Source organism: Trichechus manatus, unplaced genomic scaffold (assembly GCF_000243295.1).
Source record: "Trichechus manatus latirostris isolate Lorelei unplaced genomic scaffold, TriManLat1.0 scaffold00113, whole genome shotgun sequence".
In the NCBI taxonomy this organism is placed as follows: Eukaryota; Metazoa; Chordata; class Mammalia; order Sirenia; family Trichechidae; genus Trichechus; species Trichechus manatus.
Window position 1 is genome coordinate 6,930,137 of NW_004444049.1, and position 17,808 is coordinate 6,947,944.

General features: G+C 47.5%; 1 protein-coding gene across 1 annotated transcript; it reads right to left on the bottom strand.

Annotated features, from left to right (window-relative positions):
• Window positions 1-1,258: 1,258 nt before the first annotated feature.
• STIP1 (stress induced phosphoprotein 1) lies at window positions 1,259-14,920 on the bottom strand. Its single transcript, XM_004383793.1, has 14 exons — window positions 14,785-14,920; window positions 11,220-11,429; window positions 10,362-10,503; window positions 10,062-10,203; window positions 9,232-9,400; window positions 7,718-7,844; window positions 7,523-7,625; window positions 7,153-7,273; window positions 6,446-6,542; window positions 6,168-6,292; window positions 2,864-2,900; window positions 2,561-2,664; window positions 2,184-2,356; window positions 1,259-1,743 (listed from the first exon to the last, which is right to left on the bottom strand). The coding sequence occupies exons 1-14, from the start codon at window positions 14,791-14,793 to the stop codon at window positions 1,671-1,673; spliced, it is 1,632 nt and encodes a 543-aa protein (XP_004383850.1). The 5' UTR covers window positions 14,794-14,920; the 3' UTR covers window positions 1,259-1,670.
• Between the last annotated feature and the right edge of the window lie 2,888 nt (window positions 14,921-17,808).

A 17,808-nucleotide genomic window follows, 5' to 3' on the forward strand; every position in this document is an offset into this window, starting at 1 on the left:
CCTGAGGTTGGGTCCTTTGGGCCACAGGGAACCCCTGGGCTGCCAGAGGGAAGTGCCGTGGAATTGAAAGGTTTGTGGCCAGGGTTATTTAGGAACATGGCAGCTGAAACCAGCTCAAGCCCACGCTCACTCTTACCACTACGGGAGACCCTTAGAGCAGGCACCTGGGGTTCAAGTTCCTTTCTATAGTTTTTCCTACCCCCAACAAGGGCCTCCTTTCCAAACTCAACCTCAGAGCTGCCCAGGTGAACGGCTGACCAGACATTGGCCCTGTTCATTGACCAGTCTAACCAGACCATGGCCCCTAGTCTCATAGCTGTTCAAATGTGACTCCACCACTCTGTGCCTCCATCTGGAATGTGCTTTCCCTGAGTATCCACAAGGCTCAAGTCCCCGAACAAGTGTCACCTCAGAGGGCATCATCATCTGCTACTAAGATGTAGGCTCCAGTAGAGCAAGGGCACCACTCACTACTGGCTCACTGCAGGGACAGTCGCATCTTTAGTGGCGTGACCTAGGGCAGCAAAACCCTGGACATGAGGCTGACTGGGCCACCCAGGTGCGAGATGCGGCAACAGGGGATTCCCAGGGGAAAAGCTGGCTTGTGCAAACTCAGGCAACAGGAAACGTGGCCAGCTGCTGGGCTCAGCCCCTTCCTAACCAGAGAGCAGTACTCTGGGAGCAAATAAGGAAGTTTTATTGCTGTCCCTGAAGCCTCCCCAGTCCAGGAAGAGGGTTGTAGAAAACATGGTTTGTTGCAATCATGGAAGGTGTCATTAAAGCTCTCAGATGAGAGCAGTAAGTTTTTTCGAGAACGCAAACCCACTGCTAAATCTGGGGTGTGGCAGTGGACCCAACAGTTGAAGCCTCCAGACGGATGCAAGCATTCCTCGTAACAGGAACCCTTGTTACAGGAACCCTTGTTGGCTCTTGGGTCAGGTCAAGCATTATCTGGGCCTGGTGGTTTCTGACTTTGAGATCAGTGTGAAGCCCCAGCCGGGGACCCATGACAATGTTTATCTGAACCTCCCAGAGCTCAGTGCCTCTGGGTAGGGGAGCCTCCAGGATCTCTCTTAGCTGTTAAACTGAGTGACAGCACCACCTAGTGATCACCTTGGCAAGGCCATGGAACCAAGCCAAGTTCCCAATGCCCCATCTGAAAAAGACCAGTCTCTTCTGCTCAGTTCACACACCTTTCCAACCCAGGAGGTGAGGCCCCCAGGGCAGCCCCTTTGAAGTCAAAAACAGAAAACCATAACAACATGTAACCACGCCCACCTGGCTTGTTTTATTGAAGGGACGTGGAGTTAACAATGTGAAGACAATTGGGACCTGAGGCTGGGAAGAACACCCTCCCCTCCCCACACATGCCCACTGTCCCAAATAAAAATAACCAACTATGGGAGAGCAGCCGAGACAGCAACAGAAGGGAAGGGACAGACACACGGAACTGAGGGCAGCAGTGAAGAGACCATGCGTGAGCTGGGAGGGCCGAGGCAGCGACTGTACGAGTAACGCAAGAACGAGTCTCTGGATCTTCCATGTAGGCATGTATAAATATACAGAGATAAGTTGTTTCTTCCCCTTCTATCCCTTCTGCTCGGTGCTGCATGCTGCGGTCCCAGCTCCTCTTTCCACATGGGGAAAAGGGAAGGGGGATGAACAAGTCATCACCGAATCGCAATCAGACCCACATCCATCAGCTTCTGGATCTTCTGTGCTATTACAGGATTCTTCAAGTGTCTAATGAAGAAGACACAGAGTTACTTGGAATGAAACATAACCTGAAAAAGCCTCCCTTACCCTTAAAGCAAGCCCCATCAAACCCCTGCAAGACGCCAACAGGGGGTTGAGGAGGAGTCCCGGCAAAGACAGCCACACAGAAGACCTGCAAAGGCCTCTCTATCTTTGAGTCAGAACCTTGCTGCTCCCACCTTGCAGAGTCCACGGACAGAACTTTAACCTACAACCTTCCTTGAGCAAAACGGGTCTGGTGAACTGACAGCTCAGACTACCATGACTAACATACAAACCAAGCCCTTCAGCTCACCCACCAGCTAACAACCTTGAAGAATTATACAATAAACATCCTACCCAGACTGGTCTCGTCCCCAACTATCTCAGGCATTCTCATCCAACTGCTTTCACTCACTTTCCCCTGCAGGCCCCCCCTCCCTACATACTCGCTGAGTGCCTGGGGGTCCTTCTGCATTTGCTCCAATATGAGCCGCATGGCTGGGTCACTCATGATCTGCTGCACCTCAGGGTCGGCCATGGCCCGTCGCTTCACATCCTCAGGGCTGTCGTGCCGGTTGTACTGGGCCATCATGCAGCGTTGGTAACCATCCGCTGCCTCCTGCACACCAGCAAAGACCAAGAAGGAGGGCATTAGCACTACCTGGCTCACTGCTCCAGGAGGTCCACGGTAACAGAGATCATGGAGAAGGAAGAAATGAACATATGCAGAAAGGGAAGAAAGGGAAGACTCAGTGAACGAACACTGAAAACACAAAGGAGCAGCAGAAGCAGGGAAGCCCACTGGTACCAGCAGCAGCCCCACCTTGCAGTTGGAGTCCAGGTCTAGCGCCTTCTGGTAGACATCCATGGCCTTCGTGTACTCCTTCATTGCTTCTAGGGCAGCTGCTTTCCGTGTATAACCCTTGACTACAGACAAAAACTCAAAATGCAGCTCTAAGGACTGCATCTCCCACCTCTTCATCTACACAGCAACATCCTCCACCCCCACTGAAGGCTAGGTCCCCCAAATGCTACAGGACGTATGGGCAGACAGAACAGGCCCGCCCTTCTCTCTCACCTTTTGGTCAGGTAAGAGACAGGGAAGAGGCAGCAAAAAAGCACTTACTGAAGGTTGGCTCTAGCTGGATACACTCCTCACAGTCCTAGAAGAGGAGGAAAAAACAATGAGGCCCATTCCTTCAGATGAGCTCATCTAAGGCAGGTGATCAGTTAGCTACCAATCTAACTCTTGACCCCAGCGACTGCATAGTAGCTACCTTTGCCTGTGGAGTGTCTGTTAGCCTCACTGTCTGGGCTACGAAACAGTAGGCAAGCACACAGGAGACAGAGGCACAAGGGACATGAGGGGACAAATCCAGATTATGCACCAATGTCAGGGAAAAAATGTAAAGGTGGGGAAATCTATTGATTGTATCCTCCCAAAATGTCCTAACCCCCATACCTGTCAACATGGTCACAGCAGAGCCAGGTGGGTCCTAAATGTAATCACTGCTGAGTGGCATCTTATAAAGAGAGAACACAGAAACACCCACAAGGCAGACAGACACCACGTGAAGATCTGTCTAAGGGCAAAGGAACACCCAAAAGATCGCAGGCAGACACCAGAAACTAGGAGAGGGGCCTAAAGAAGGAACTGACACGGGTAAGACCTTGAGACTTGGTCTTTTTTAGGGACTTTTAATCTCCAGAAATATGAGAAAATAAATTTCTATTCTTTAAATCTACCTACTTGCAGTATTTATTAAGGCAGCACTAGCTAACTAAGGGAGCCCTGGTGGCACAGTGGTTAAGAGTTAGGTTGCTAACCCAAAGGCTGGCAGTTCGAATTCACCAGCTGCTTCTTGGAAACCCTATGGGGCAGGTGTACTCTGTCCTATAGGGTCACTATGAATCAGAATTGATTCAACGGCAACCGGTTTTTTTTGTTTGGTTTAGGTAACTAAGACACTGTTCTAGTTTGAGAAACTAGAGAATATGACAATCAGATGAAATGCATGAACCTTGATAGGACATTGGTAGTTTTAAAACGTTTGTGGAACAAGTGGGGGAATCTGATTAAGGTCACAGAGCAGACAGTACTGTGTGTGCTACCAGTACTGTGCAGCACTGTGACTGGACAGGGACAGTCATTCCCAAGATGCACACTCAAGAATTTAGAAGTCAAATGCTACAATACTGGCAATTTCCTTTCACAAACGGTTCAGCAAAAACACATCGATACGTTAACTGTTCACTTGAGAATTTACAGAATCACTTTACAAATCTTCAAGATAAAAATTGGGAGGAAGTACACCTGTAAACAGCTGAATTGGCAAAAACTATGTGATAGATACATTTACGATGACGAAAAGAGAGTAGCTGCTGAGGCTGCTTATGTACAACCAAATACCTCATGAGATTTGGCTCCTTGGTTTAGAGGTTTAGGGTCATGGTTTCATGAGACATCTCAGTCAACTGGCCTAATAATGTGTTTAGTGCTTCTGTTCTACCTCCTAGTTCATTGTGTAGTGCCCCGGGTCTTAAAAGCTTGCAAGTGGCCATCCAAGGCACAACAATTGGTCTTTATTCACCTGGAGCAAGAGAGGAAGGAGATCAAGAATAGGAGGAATATATGGAATGTGTGGCTAACTGCCTCCATGAATAGTCTCTTTTGCTATGAATCCAAAAGAACTGAATGGTGCCCAGCTATAATTACTGAACGATTTTATCAAAGGTTCTATGCTAGAATCCTGATCAAAACGGGGAAAGTGAGACCAGAATTTCAAATTCTCATTCTCATGGACTCTAAGACTTTCTGGAGCCATGGAGAGTAGATGAAATCCTGAAACTACCATCCTGAGACAATCTTTAAAACTTAAACCCAAAATATCCCAGAAGTCATCTTAAAATCAAACAATAGTTTAGCTTAGCTAGTGAAAAAGGTCAGCCTTAAGCATTATGCTCTTTTAAGAACTATCTATACACGATCAAATTGACAACAGCCAACACCAAAGATTAGACAGGAACCTAAGGGGGCAGTGAGTTTTATGTTAATGAGGGAGAAACAACTTAGAGGAGGAGGATAAAAATAGTTGTACAACTTAAAGAATGTAATCAACATCACTAAACTGTACATGTAGAAACTGCTGGATTGGTGTTATGTTTTGCTGTGCATACTCTCAACAAAATAAGTAAAATTTAGGAAAAAAAAATTGGGAGAAAGAAAGAATGCTATGCAGCATAGTTAGCAAACCTGGGCTTTAATGCCAACTCCACCAAGAAGCTATATGGCCGTGATTCCATTCATTCTTTTTCCCACTTGCTTGATCGACTAAGTACCTCCCATACTCACAGGCAACTCGTAATTTGCTATTTTTTGCTTTGCAAACTAATTTGCTTTTGACACAGACCTGTACAGCCCCACCATTAGCAGTTAACATCTCTAGCCAGAGAAAAACCCAGAATATAGTGGCAGTAAAACCCAAACCAACACGGATCCAGGTACTGGTGGCTCTAGATAGATCACATTTTGTCATCTTTCCATAAGATGGTCCGGGTTTGTCTGTTCAAGAACAGCCAAAAAAACCTCTCAGAGACACGAAGTGGCTCATGCTGAAAAGAATGACAGGGAACAACGCCACAGTGTCGAACAAATCACATCTGACCACACTTGATATGATTCAGCACAGCCAATCTACCTACCTGAGCTAAACATCAGAGGATAGAAGGGAAATGGTAGGGAAAAGAATCCAAGTTCTCAGGGAAGGTGGACAGGCTCCACTCCCCCAAGTACGCCCAATCACTGATAATGCCATGGGCCAGGACCAGGCCGACAGAGGCCCCGTATTTTACAAACCACGCACTTCCCACCATGACTCTATGATCAGAACAAGAACATAAGACCAAACGGGATAAAAAAGTGGAACAAAACCTCAAATTCCTAAAAAAAGAAAAAAAAAAAAAACCCTCAGACTTACTAGACTGGTTGAGAATGGAAGACTCTCAGAGATTATTGCCCTGAGATACCACGAACTGAAACTAACCCAAGGTCACCTTGTAGCTAAATAACAGACTGGCTCACTATAACCTAAGTACTGTGTACCTTTACAAAATCATCTACATGAGACCAAACGGTCAACAATTACTTTTAAAACAAAGATGAGAATGTAAGTCAGCAGGAAACTAGATTAATGGAAACAGAAGCAGAATGGAAATAATAAAAAAGTTCACACATTGTGAAGAATGTAACCAATGTCACTGAACAACTTCTGTAGAAACTGCTGAATGGGAACCTGACTGCTGTGTAAACCTTCACCAGAAGCACAATGTACTATTAAAACCACCACCAGAACCTGATGCTGATGAAAACACTGAGGAAAAGCAGTATGTTCCTCACGCCAGGTTGCTTCCTCTCCCTCGCATCGCCTCACCTTGAGTGCCAGCTGAAACTCAAGGAGTTTGGTGTAACAAGCAGCTCGGTTGCTGTACAGTTTGGCATCTCGTGGATTCCGTTTGATGGCTTCTGTATAATGCTTCATAGCCTGGGGGTAGTCCCCTGGAAAAGAAAAAAAAAAAAAAAAAAAAAAAAGACTGTTTTAAATGCAAAAAGCCACCATCATCCACCAGGCCACACACACTCTGCAGCCAGGGTACAAAAAGGATGGCCACACCCTCCTATCCACAAAGTCCATGGCCTGAACTCTCATACCTTTCTGAAAACACTCATTGCCTTTGTTCTTCTCCTCCAAAGCCAGGTCAGGGTTTATGTAGGCCAGCCGCTCTTGCTCCTTCAGGATTTTCTCTGCCTAAGAAAATAAAATTATTCAAACAGTCATTTAAACTCCCATAAACATCTAAATATTGGGCTACAAAGACCTGATTAGGATTTCAATTTTCAGAGAGTACTGCTGGTAAAATTTTTCTTTTAATAATTTTACATTCCTTATTATCAAAGTACACTGTGAAACAGATATACCTATATGAAAAAGATCCATGCATTAACAGCACAGTTGACTCTGGTCAATTTCTTTAGTATGTGTGAATAAAATCCCTCCTCCATAGTCTATGACCTTTGGCACAATACACAATACTTTGCTCACATACAAAAAACCTCATTACAATAAGAACCAAAACACTGTTAGGGCACGGACCCGCACCATAAGCACATTTAAGGTTAAAATCTTGGCCAAAACAAAACCCGTTCCTGTCTGAGTGAGTAAAAAAGGCCTGCAAGAATGCCAGATTACTCCTACACGTCGTCACCCGTAACAGGGGCGGCACCATATAAGAGGACAAACGCCACTTCTTAAAAAAATTTAAGGTTCACTATCATATAAGTAAGATAAGTAATAAATTTAAAAAAAAAATTAACTCAATGATAAATTAAGAAGAAACAACACATCTTTCCCGACCCACCTGCTGGCACTTCTTGAGCACATCTGGGGTTCGGTGCTCTGCCAGAGACTTGTTGTAGAAATGGATGGCATCTTTGTACTTTTCTTCTTTGAAGTAGGAGTTGCCAATTCGAGCATAAGCTCTGATAAAGGCAAGAGAAGAAAGTATTTGCCAAGGGCAGGAGTAGAGACAAGCTCAGTCCCTGCTGAGAAGATACATCTGCATGAACACCCCTTCCACACCTTCTGTCTGATTCTGGGACCCCTCCTGCAGCCCATTCTTAACATGGCAGCTTCTGGAGCCAGTAACCCCTTCTCCCCACGCCAGGAAACTTAAGTCTTGGACAAAGAACCCTCCACGCCTCCCCAGATATTGGGAAGGTTACGCATACTTGGCTATTTGTCGATAGTCTTCTCGGTTTTCTCTCCCCACTTCGATGGCCTTCTCACAAAGCTCCCGGCATTTGTTGTAGTCGCCCTTCTCGAAGTGCACCGCTGCCAAGCAGGATGGTAAGAGGAACAGTCAGTCCTGGTTTCTTCTCTTGAAAAAGCCCAGTAACTCTCCTGCCCCTGGTTTCTAGCCTCACCTGCTTGATTGGTGATATAAGTCATGTTGGTGGGATCCAGATCCTTGGCTCTGTCGTAATGCTTCAAGGCTGTGTCAAAATCTTTCTTCTTGTAGGCATCATTCCCCAATTCTTTTTCTTTCAGTGCCTAGACAAGTTTGGAAGAAGTGAGTGCTAAGCAAATCTAACCCAGAGAGCAAGGACAACAAGAATCTAATTGGTCTACTGAAAAAGCATGTTCAACTAGCATGTCTACGGAAGCTAGGTCTCCGCATCCAAAGGCCTCTTCACGCATCAGCAGACAACAGGGAAGTGCCAGCAGTTAGAAACTACAGGGATTTTAAGAATCCCTTGAAGATTTCATCTTTACTTCCTCTGAAACTCCCCCTTTGCCACCTACTCTCCTGGAACTTTGTCAGAAGTAGAGGGCTTCGTCACGGTAAGAGAAGACCCTTCAACTTGAATCAACTAGTGAGGATGGTATGTTTTGCACTAAGTTCTATTCTGAGAGGCTGGAGCAAGGCCAGTGTCTGTCATGGGGCTGCCTCAGGGTCTTAGTTGTCAGGCAACAACGTAGAGGGGAGGGAGAGATGAGGAGAAGGGGCCGTAACCGCGGCAGAAGTCTCTATCATAGCAGACCACCACCCACATCACGGGGCCTTTTTCCAGCTTGCAGACACCCTGAACAACCAACACTCACCCATTTAAAGGTGCTAAATTTGGCAACAATCTGCTGTTCCCATTTACAAGAAGGGAAATAAAATCATTTCGGCACATGCCTCCCACTTTGGAAGAGATTGTTGCTAAGTGTACAACTTTCAATTAAACACCAAGTCCAATTGGGAAGCAGGAGCCCAAACACAGGCGATACCATCCTTCTGGATGAGGGCAGGGACCACTAAGTACTCTGGCAGCCCCCAGGGGATGAGGGGCTATAAACCCCACTCTTAGCCTCTGAGAAACAGAACTCCTATCAAATCTCTTGTGAAGCTGACCTTTTAACATATTAACCACTTTAATTAACAGTGAGAACAGAGACAGGATGTTTCCCACCAACAGGCTACTTGCCCCCGATTGATGGTTTTTCAAAGCTGCAAAAAGACCAATAAGCCCCTCAAGCGACTATCAATGAAGTTCCCCTCCCCCACTTTGAAGTGGCTCCAATTTCCCTAAGAGATCTGGGGATTAGGAGGTTTACAAACCAAGGCCCATGCTCACCACCAACCATCCAGTTAGCAGTTAGTAAAAGTGCAGTTAGATCTGGTTCAGGCCCCTAATTCAACACACTGGTGGTATGGCCTTGGGTGAGACACTGAGTCTAAGCCTCAGTCCCCCTCACCATGTAAACGGAGTTGATACCATTCTAAGAGCAAACAACGTAACTCAGAAAATTAACTACAATGCCTAGCACATACTAAGCACTAAAAAAACCCTATGGTCATCAAGATATACAAACATCTCCATGCGATAAGAAGTACTTCTACCAGCTAGGTTGTTCACAAGTGTATGATGGTGAGGAGAAAAGAAAATGAGACCTGCTTCTTATTCTCTGGAAGATCTTCTTCCATCGGCTCCGGTTTGGTCTCCTTTTTGGGAGGTGGTGGTGGTGGAGGTGTCGCAACCTCTTCCTCTTCATCCATACTGCCCAGGTCGACTCCAAGGAGGACACTGAGCGTGGTCATGATCCGTGGATCTTGCAGTTTCCTAGAATATTAATAAGAAAAATGAAAATGTTCCTCCCCACAACCTTCCATAAACCCTCACTTACTGCCAAACCTCAGGTTCCTATATATAAAGGCTTCTCAACCATCGAAAGATCACTAGATACTGTACCACCTATGAATTACAACTGGCGAATACACAACCCTTCACAAATCCATCTAAAACAAGACAACAGAAATGTCAGATTTATCTCATGAAACCAGGAGATACACAGAGAAATGAATTATCAAAGGGATCCTTCACTATCTGGCCTCAGACGCCATAGCGATTCAGATAGTGATGGATACAAGATTTGGAGCCACGCTACACCTGAGGTTTTCATCAACCCTGTTTCCACTTCAATATACCAACAGAGACAGTGCGATCTCTGTATATGGGAAGGATGGGTGGTGCTCAATCAGAATCACAGGACAACAATGAGAAGATTATATATGGATTAGAAGACAACATTCTAGATAACTCATATACATGTGCTCCCTGATCTTTTATACAGATAAACAACTCTTCCAACCATTCCGCAGAGAAAAAGTGACGCCAAAAACCCTGCAGGCTGAATCGGGGTGCCCTCTCCCATAGGGTCCCAGCCAGACAAGCACAACACTTGTGTCCATTCCCAGAGACTCAACGTGCTGCCTCGACTTACGTGCCCAGGTCAGACGGCTTGTTTCGGAGCTGCTCTATCAGTTCCCGGTAGGAAGGATCACTGAGCAGTGCCCTTGTCCTGGGATCACCCTCCAACTTCTGGTAGAGATTGGGCATGTTGAAAGGGTTCATGAATTTCCTCTCTGTCCCGAACAAAAGAAAGAGAATCGTGAAATGGGTTCACTCAAGTCACTGTGCCCTAAAGCCTACCAGATTGACAGACCAGGGGGACATTCAGCCTTAAAATTAATACAATTAAAGAAATAATGAAAAAAAAAAAGACAGTGTACATGGTGCCTACCTGCCAGCCGGGCCTCCATATTCTGCAAACCCTCTTTGAGCTGAGCGTTATTTGCTTCATGTTTTAAACCCTCCTCATAGGTTCGCTTGGCCTCCTCAAACCGGTTTAAGAACTCGAGAGCAGCTGCTTTTCGCGAATAGCCCTTAAACCAGTGAAGACAGACACAAAACAAAATAAAGGAAACCTAGAGGTAAATCCAAGGAGTTCTGTTGGTGCATTTCAGCTAACTGAAAGATTGGCAGTTTGAACCCACTAGCTGCTCCATGGAACAAAAATGCAGCAGTCTGCTTCCATAAAGATTTACAGCCTTAGAAACCCTGTGGGGGCAGTTCTACTCTGTCCGATAGGGTTATTATGAGTTGGAATCAACTACATGGTTAACACGTTTGGTTTTTTTGGGGTTTAGAGACAAATCCAGAAAATGAACTCAGGAAGAACCTACTTTACACTTCGTGGAACAAAATGGGTATTCATGAGAAGGCCAAAGAGAAAACAGGGACAGGAACAGAACACAACGCCAAGACTGATTCTGTAAGACTCCAGCCAATTATCAAAGATGCACACACTCCACACCTCATTCATCTTAGGACCGATAGCGTCGCCAATGTCTCTGGCATTTTCCTTCTTAGATATGTAGAGAATAAAGTGTGACTTACAACTGACGATATCTCAGAACTGACAAAATATGCTACTACTCTGAGAAAGATACTCAAACAGGCAGGAGGGCAGGTGGGTAATAAATGGAGTCTACTCAGCAGACAACTAGGCAACTCAGGAGAGCCTACTAGTTAAGCACTGCGCGCCTGAAAGTATCAAGAGCCATTTCTGGGAAACACCTGAAGAGCCCCAACAGCTCACCTTGCCCCAGTCAGGCTTCAGGTCCACAGTTTTGCAGCCGTCCTCATAAGCCTTCTGGTAGTCTCCTTTCTTGGCATAGGCTGCGGAGCGATTGCTGTAGAGCACGTGGTTCTGGGGATCTAACTTGATTGCTTCCGAGTAGCACTGTAGCGCATCATCTATGTTACCAGCGCTCAGGGCCTTATTGCCCTTTTCTTTTAGCTCATTTACCTGAAACAATGAGAAGATGTTTCAGAACACACAGAAAAGGAACCGCAGGGCACCCATAGGGTTTCTTGCCATGATGTTTCTTTTGTGTGAGTTTTTAAGTGAAAATCGTTCTTTTCTGCAGTTGTCAACCAATATATTACTTTACAGAGAAAAATCATGGGTTAATTCATATATACTTCCAACCTCTTTAGGAACCAGCAGGAAATAAATAACCAGGAGCAAGAGGGCAAATTTCTTTGCTCTTCTGTGGATTAGCAAGGCCTTAAGACACTCTTCCAAAATTCTCCACTTGGAGCAGATGAAGCCACTCTAGGACGTACCCAGGAGTTCCTTTCCTGGAAAAGTAAATTCATTTACTACAGAATTCCAAAGAGTCCAAAAGATAAACCGAACACAGGAAGAGGGGATCAGGGAGGAATATGACCGGGTGTGCTCTCATCTATGCAACAGTGACTGCGAGGATTTAGCATGGTGGAGGGTGCCCTTCCTCAGAGCACAGACATTCGCCCATGGCCCACCTGCTGCTTCCTCGTATCAGAAAAGAACCTTTACCTTTTCCCAAGTACAGGTGATATGTCACCACATGGTAAATTAAGGCTGTTTCTTAATGGGTAAACGTAAAGGAAAGCTTAAAAAAAAAAACAAAAAACAAAAAACAAAAAAAAACCCCCACTACCATCTAGTTGATTCTGACTCATAGCAACCCTATAGGACAGAGCAGAACTGCCCTATGGGATTTCCAAAGCCGTAATCTTTATGGAAGCAGACTGCCACATCCTTCTCCCACGGAGCGGCTGGTGGGTTTGAAAGGTCGACCTTTTGGTTAGCAGCCAAACACTTAACCACTGCACCACCAAGGCCCCTTAAAGGAAAACTAGCCCCTAAAATCATCCTTCTTACCCTGCTTTAAAATTGACACATTACCAAGGGAGTGGGGGCTTAGTCCCCTATCCTCTCAAACAGGCAGACTGGGAGCAGAAAGAAACCAAAGGGCAAAATAAAGTGAAGGGGACCTCAGTCCCTCCCCCAAAAGGTCAGGTGCCCCAGAGCAGCCTACCTGAGGGAGGAGGCACAACTCAAGGGCTCTTTAAAATGTATACATTCAGGAAGATCAAATGATGTGACTATCACCCTCCTGAGACACCCCCCCCCCACATACAAGAAAGAATGTGGTTAAGTGAAATGATTTGGGAACCCCAAAGCACACCAATTGGGAACCTCCATCAACCAGAGAGATCTCAGAAAGGGAGACAAAAGGGAGAGGAAAACTAACAAATTTAGCAAGAGATGAAAATCTTAAGGCCCAGGATAGAGGCCAGAAAATAAAAAGTTACAAAACTCAACTGGTGTCAAAAAGCAGCTGAACAAGTTTCAAGTTCTTCTCTATCCTATTTAAAAAAAAAACAAGAAAAAACCAAACCCATTGCAGACGAGTTGATTCCACTTACAGCAACCTTACAGGACAGAGCAGAACTGCCCTATAGGGTTTCCAAGACTGTAGTCTTTACAAAAACAGACTGCCATAGCTTTTTCCGGCAGAGCAGCCAGTGGGTTCAAACCACTGCCTTTCAGTTAGCAGCTAAGCACTTAACCACTGCACCACCAGGGATCCTTGTCTATCCTACGGAACTCCAGTTTTCAAACTGAGTGGTGACCTGCACCAGGTCAGGAAACTCAACTTTGTAGGTCATGACCAGCATTGTAAGAGATCAAATGAAACAAAAACCACCAGCACCTGAGGCACGTGATAGATAAACATCAATTTGTTAAATGTGTTCTTTAGTTGTGTGTCTGTTTTGGATCAAAGGTAAAAAGGGATTTAATTGGAAAGTACTTATTAAAAAATTACAAGTTCAAATTTGTCCAATCTGAATGTTTCCTAAAACTGAAATATGGACGTCACAAAATTGAAATGGAAACGAGATAGAGACGTGTTTATTTTCAGGAATGGGTTCACGACAGTAAGCTCTGACACACCTGGAGTTAAACTGCCAAGTTATTAGAAAGGTACATTTGTCATGTAAATTTGCTGTTTGAGTTTACAATCATTTGCAGCCTACCACTACGTACACTCCTATAATGGGCGGTGTGATTTCTACTATTTCCGCAGCAGTGATAACAGACGCCTTCCTAAATTTAACACAACAATGCGTTTATTTCAAGTCTCTTTCTTGTCTATACCGCAGCCTACTTAATTCCAGATGCACGGAGCAAAAAGTTTATTAACCTCTCCATTTCCACTCTAATTTTCCTTTTGATTTAGCAAAGAAGCTCCAGGTTTGGCTAAAGGAGTAATCCCTACATTAGAGCAAAAAGTTCAGCTTCGAAAATTACGCCAAAAAAAGGGAGCTCAGTTGTCCGTTTTTTCTCATCCATCCTTACTGCTAAGGACAGCTTCCAATTGAACAAACCCTCTCTAAGCCTTTCACGACCTACAGGCCAACGGGGACAGAACTAAATCACGGAAAGTAACCAGCAACAGCACAGCCGCTTCAAGCTTGGCACCCCAAAATGCCAAGCGGAGGCAAATCATTTATGTCAGATTCATCTATACAGTCTCGCTTTTCTATAGCGACAAATTCGTGCTAATGTAATTTAAAAACCGACCTCTCAGAAGTGTCCAACCTCACTTACTCTAGAATCACAAAAAAAAAAAAATAATAATAATGAGGGGAGGGGAGGGGCCGGACACACGTTTGTAAAACACCGGTAAAGCTGGAATTGATTCCGCCGACACGGCTCGCCGCTCGTCATGCCCTCAACATTCCGCCACTGGGTCTCATATACAAAAAAGTAATTTTTCATCCAACTTGGTCCCAGGCTACTAAGTCCCTCCGCTACTTGCACTGTATTTCCGTCCCGCTCCCTGGATTCCTCCAAGTTCATAGTGGCCAAGTCCGGGTGGCTTGCTCGCAGGCGATCTCTGATCACCAAGATCGCGAATTTCCCTGATATCCACTCTGATCCCTCCGGCCTCTCCCGTGGCCCCTCGCCGTCTCCGTTCCTCCCAGAGCGCCGGCACCATCCCCCCCGCTGTCCCTGGAGCCAACCCTCGGGAGGCCTCGGGGCCCGACCGCGGCCCCTCTTACCGCCGCTGCCTCCCCTGGCCCTCGTCGCCAGGGCGGGAGGCGATGCACTGCCCTGGCGCTCTCTGCGGTCCGGCGACCCGGGCCTCGCTGCCCTCCTCACCTCCCGCCCGGCGGCCGCGGCCCTCACGCCCTCGCCTCCTCGCCGCCGCTCTCCCGCCCCGGCCCCCTCGGTGGGGCACCCACCCTGCCCCGCGTCGTGCAGCCACGGCCCGTCTCGGTCTGTCCCGGAGCGGCCCCGGTGCCCCAGCCCTCCCCTCCCCCTTCACCTGCTCCATAGCCCGGCCCGGAACCCCGTTGAATCGAACCCGTCCGCTCCGCGTTCCCAACCGCACGCGCCGCCTTCTGGAACCTACTAGAAGCGGCCGGGACCCCAGTTCCCGCCCCTTCCTCGCCTGCTGACTGGTCAAGCTCCTCCGGGAGGCTCTCTGTACTCCTTTACTATTGGCTTGAAGCCCAGCCTATCATCTTCTCTTCCCTCTCACAGGGCAGCGGAGAGTAATCCCTCTCTGCCCGCCTCCCCCCTTCCTCGGGATTGAGCTATCCCCAACAAGCCCCGCCCACTTCATGATTGACGGGAGAGGCAGGCTTCTGCGACAACGATTGGTCATTTCCTCCGTCAATCATGGTCTCCCTAGCCGCACCCATTGGTTCAGTTCTTTCTGGAAATTTCCACCTCTCCCATTGGGCTGACGGAGTTCCTGACGCAACCGTCTCCAGCATAAAAAAAATTTCAATTGGGCGGAGAGTTGTCAACACCTTGCGCTGATAGGGTCAAGTTGTTATCCGTCAAAGGGCACTGGTGTCGTCCCTCCCGTGGTTTGGCGAAGGTTGCCGCCACAGACGGCTTCTTAGCTGGTTTTGTGGGGGCGGCGGCTGCATGGTAGCCGGCGTTACAGAAGCTCGGGGCTCGCCTGGCGCTGCTGCGACTTCTGACGGGTCGGCTTGCCCCACCTAGCAGCAGAAGCCTCGGCCTTCCGCCCTCACGTCGGGCGTGGTGGGCTCAGCCGCGGCGTGACCGTCCGGGTCGGTCGCGGGAGACGGGGCGGTGCTCCCTTCCCCTGGACCGCCCGCCGCGGTGGCCTTGGGCTCCGGCTTTCTCCGGATTCCAGCCTGTTAGGAGTACCGCGCAGGCGGTGGCGCGCGCTGGGGCTCGGGATGGACCGGTCAGGGCTCTCACCCTGGTGGGACGGCTGGCCAGCCGGTCTCCTTCATGGAGCCGCACCCCCGCTCTGAGCCTCACGGGTCGAGGGTTTGGTAATGTAAGGCGGCGGGAGGCCGCGTGCACTTAAAGCATTTTGCACCGGCAAGCACTTCTTGAAAGGCAGCTGCCTTCATTATTGTGACGTAAAGGGATGAAGGAAACAAAGACCTGAATGAGGTAGTTGACCACCTAGTAGGGCCTTAAGTGCCAGCCCCAAATGCGAGGGGGAAGAAGGGCAGGCACCCTGAGAGAGGTGAGAGGGCTTAGAGTGGGGGCGAGATGGGGCTGCAGGACCCGTACTAAATAGTTGAGATTAAAATGCTGCTTCTTGGGTCAACGAATGGAACAAAGGATCCGCATCACTGGGGTCCGGATGGGGCTTGCTGAGGGGTCTTGGCCCTACAGTGTCCTCATTCTTCCCCTCCCTGGGTAACACCCTATCTTCCTGGGGTTTTAAGTGTCTGGTCTAAGCTAATAACTTGTCTCCACAGCCTCCTTTTCTTCCCCAGCCCCTGTCTGATTCATTCTCAACACTGCAGCCCAAGTGACTGCAGACTAACATATCTGGTTATCCCCCTCCTTCACTTAAAACTCTTGGTGTCTTTAGGATGGGGTTCAGGACCTGTCTAAGCTGGCAGCCCTCCTACTTTTCACCTTTGGAGTCCCTGGGTGGTGCGGAGGATTAAGCACTTGGCTACTATCCAAAAGGTGGGCGTTTCTAATCCACCCAATGCTGCCTTGGAAGAAAGCCCTGGTGATCTATTTTCTGAAGGTCACAGCCAGTTCTGCTCTGAAACACATGGTCACCATGGGTCAGAACTGATTTGATGGCAACTGGTTTGTTTTTTGGTTTCTTTACACCTTGAGCACCAAACTCCAGCCACACTGATGTCTCTTCCTTGAACTAGGCTGACTCCTTCACTCTGGGCCTCCTGACAAGCTGTTCCCCGTGCTGGGCTCGCACTTCCTCTGCCTCTGTCAGATTAACTTCCCATTTTTCAGGCTGAGATGAGCTGTCGAGGTACCTTGACAACCTGTCCCCAACAAGCACACTACGTAAATTCCACCCACCTGTGATTTGCTTTCATAACCCTCTAGGCTATGCCCATCTCCAGTCACAAATTAAACCAGTGACTTTGGTCTCAGTGCTTCACTCTCCTGTAAGGGCTGTGAGGACAGAGCCTGTGTCTATTTTCGTTTATCACCGTGTTCCTCGTACCTCACACAGTGTCTGGCATGTAGTTAGCTGCCATGGAGTTGGCCCCTGACTCACAGCAAACCCATGCACAATGGGACAGAACAAAACTGGCCTTGTGCCATCCTTGTGATTGGTTACAGATTAGACCGTTGTGATCCATGTGGCTGATTTTCAAAGAGTTTGCCAGGCCTTTCTTCCAAGTTGTCTTAGGCAGCTCCACTGAAACCTGTTCAGCATTATAGCAACACACAAGCCTCAGACGGGTAGTGGCTGTGCATGAGGTGCATTGCAGGGAATCAAATCTGGGTTTCCCACCTGGGAGGCAAGAATCCTACAGCTGAACCACCACATTAATCTATCAAATATAATGGAACACCCTATTAAGTGACAGGTATAATTCTCAGCACTGGAGACAAAGCAGTAAACAAAACAGACAAGAATCATTGTTTTTACAGCACTTATTCTAGTGGGGGAGAAAAGCAAAAATCTCAAGTATATAGTATGTTTGCTTAAGTGTTACGGAGAAACAGAGAACAGGGAACGGGTTAAAGGAACCCTGGGTAAGGGGGATGGTGTTGCATTTTCAACAGGGGGGGCCAGGGCAAGCCTCAGTGAGAAGCTACTATTTGAGAAAAGACCTGAAGGAAGTAAGGGAGTGAGATTCGTGGGAAATCAAGAAGAACCTTGCAGGCTGATGGAAGGGCAGGTGCAAAGGCCCTGAGGTGGGAGCTGCGAGGGAGTGGGAGAGCAGGGCAGAGAGGGAGCAGAGAATGAGACCATTGTGTTCTGACTCCCAGGAAGGTGGGAACATGTTGGCAGGTTTCAAGCAGAAGAATTACATGCTCTGACTTAGTTTTGTCATAATCCCTTCGGCTGCTGTGTGGGAAACTG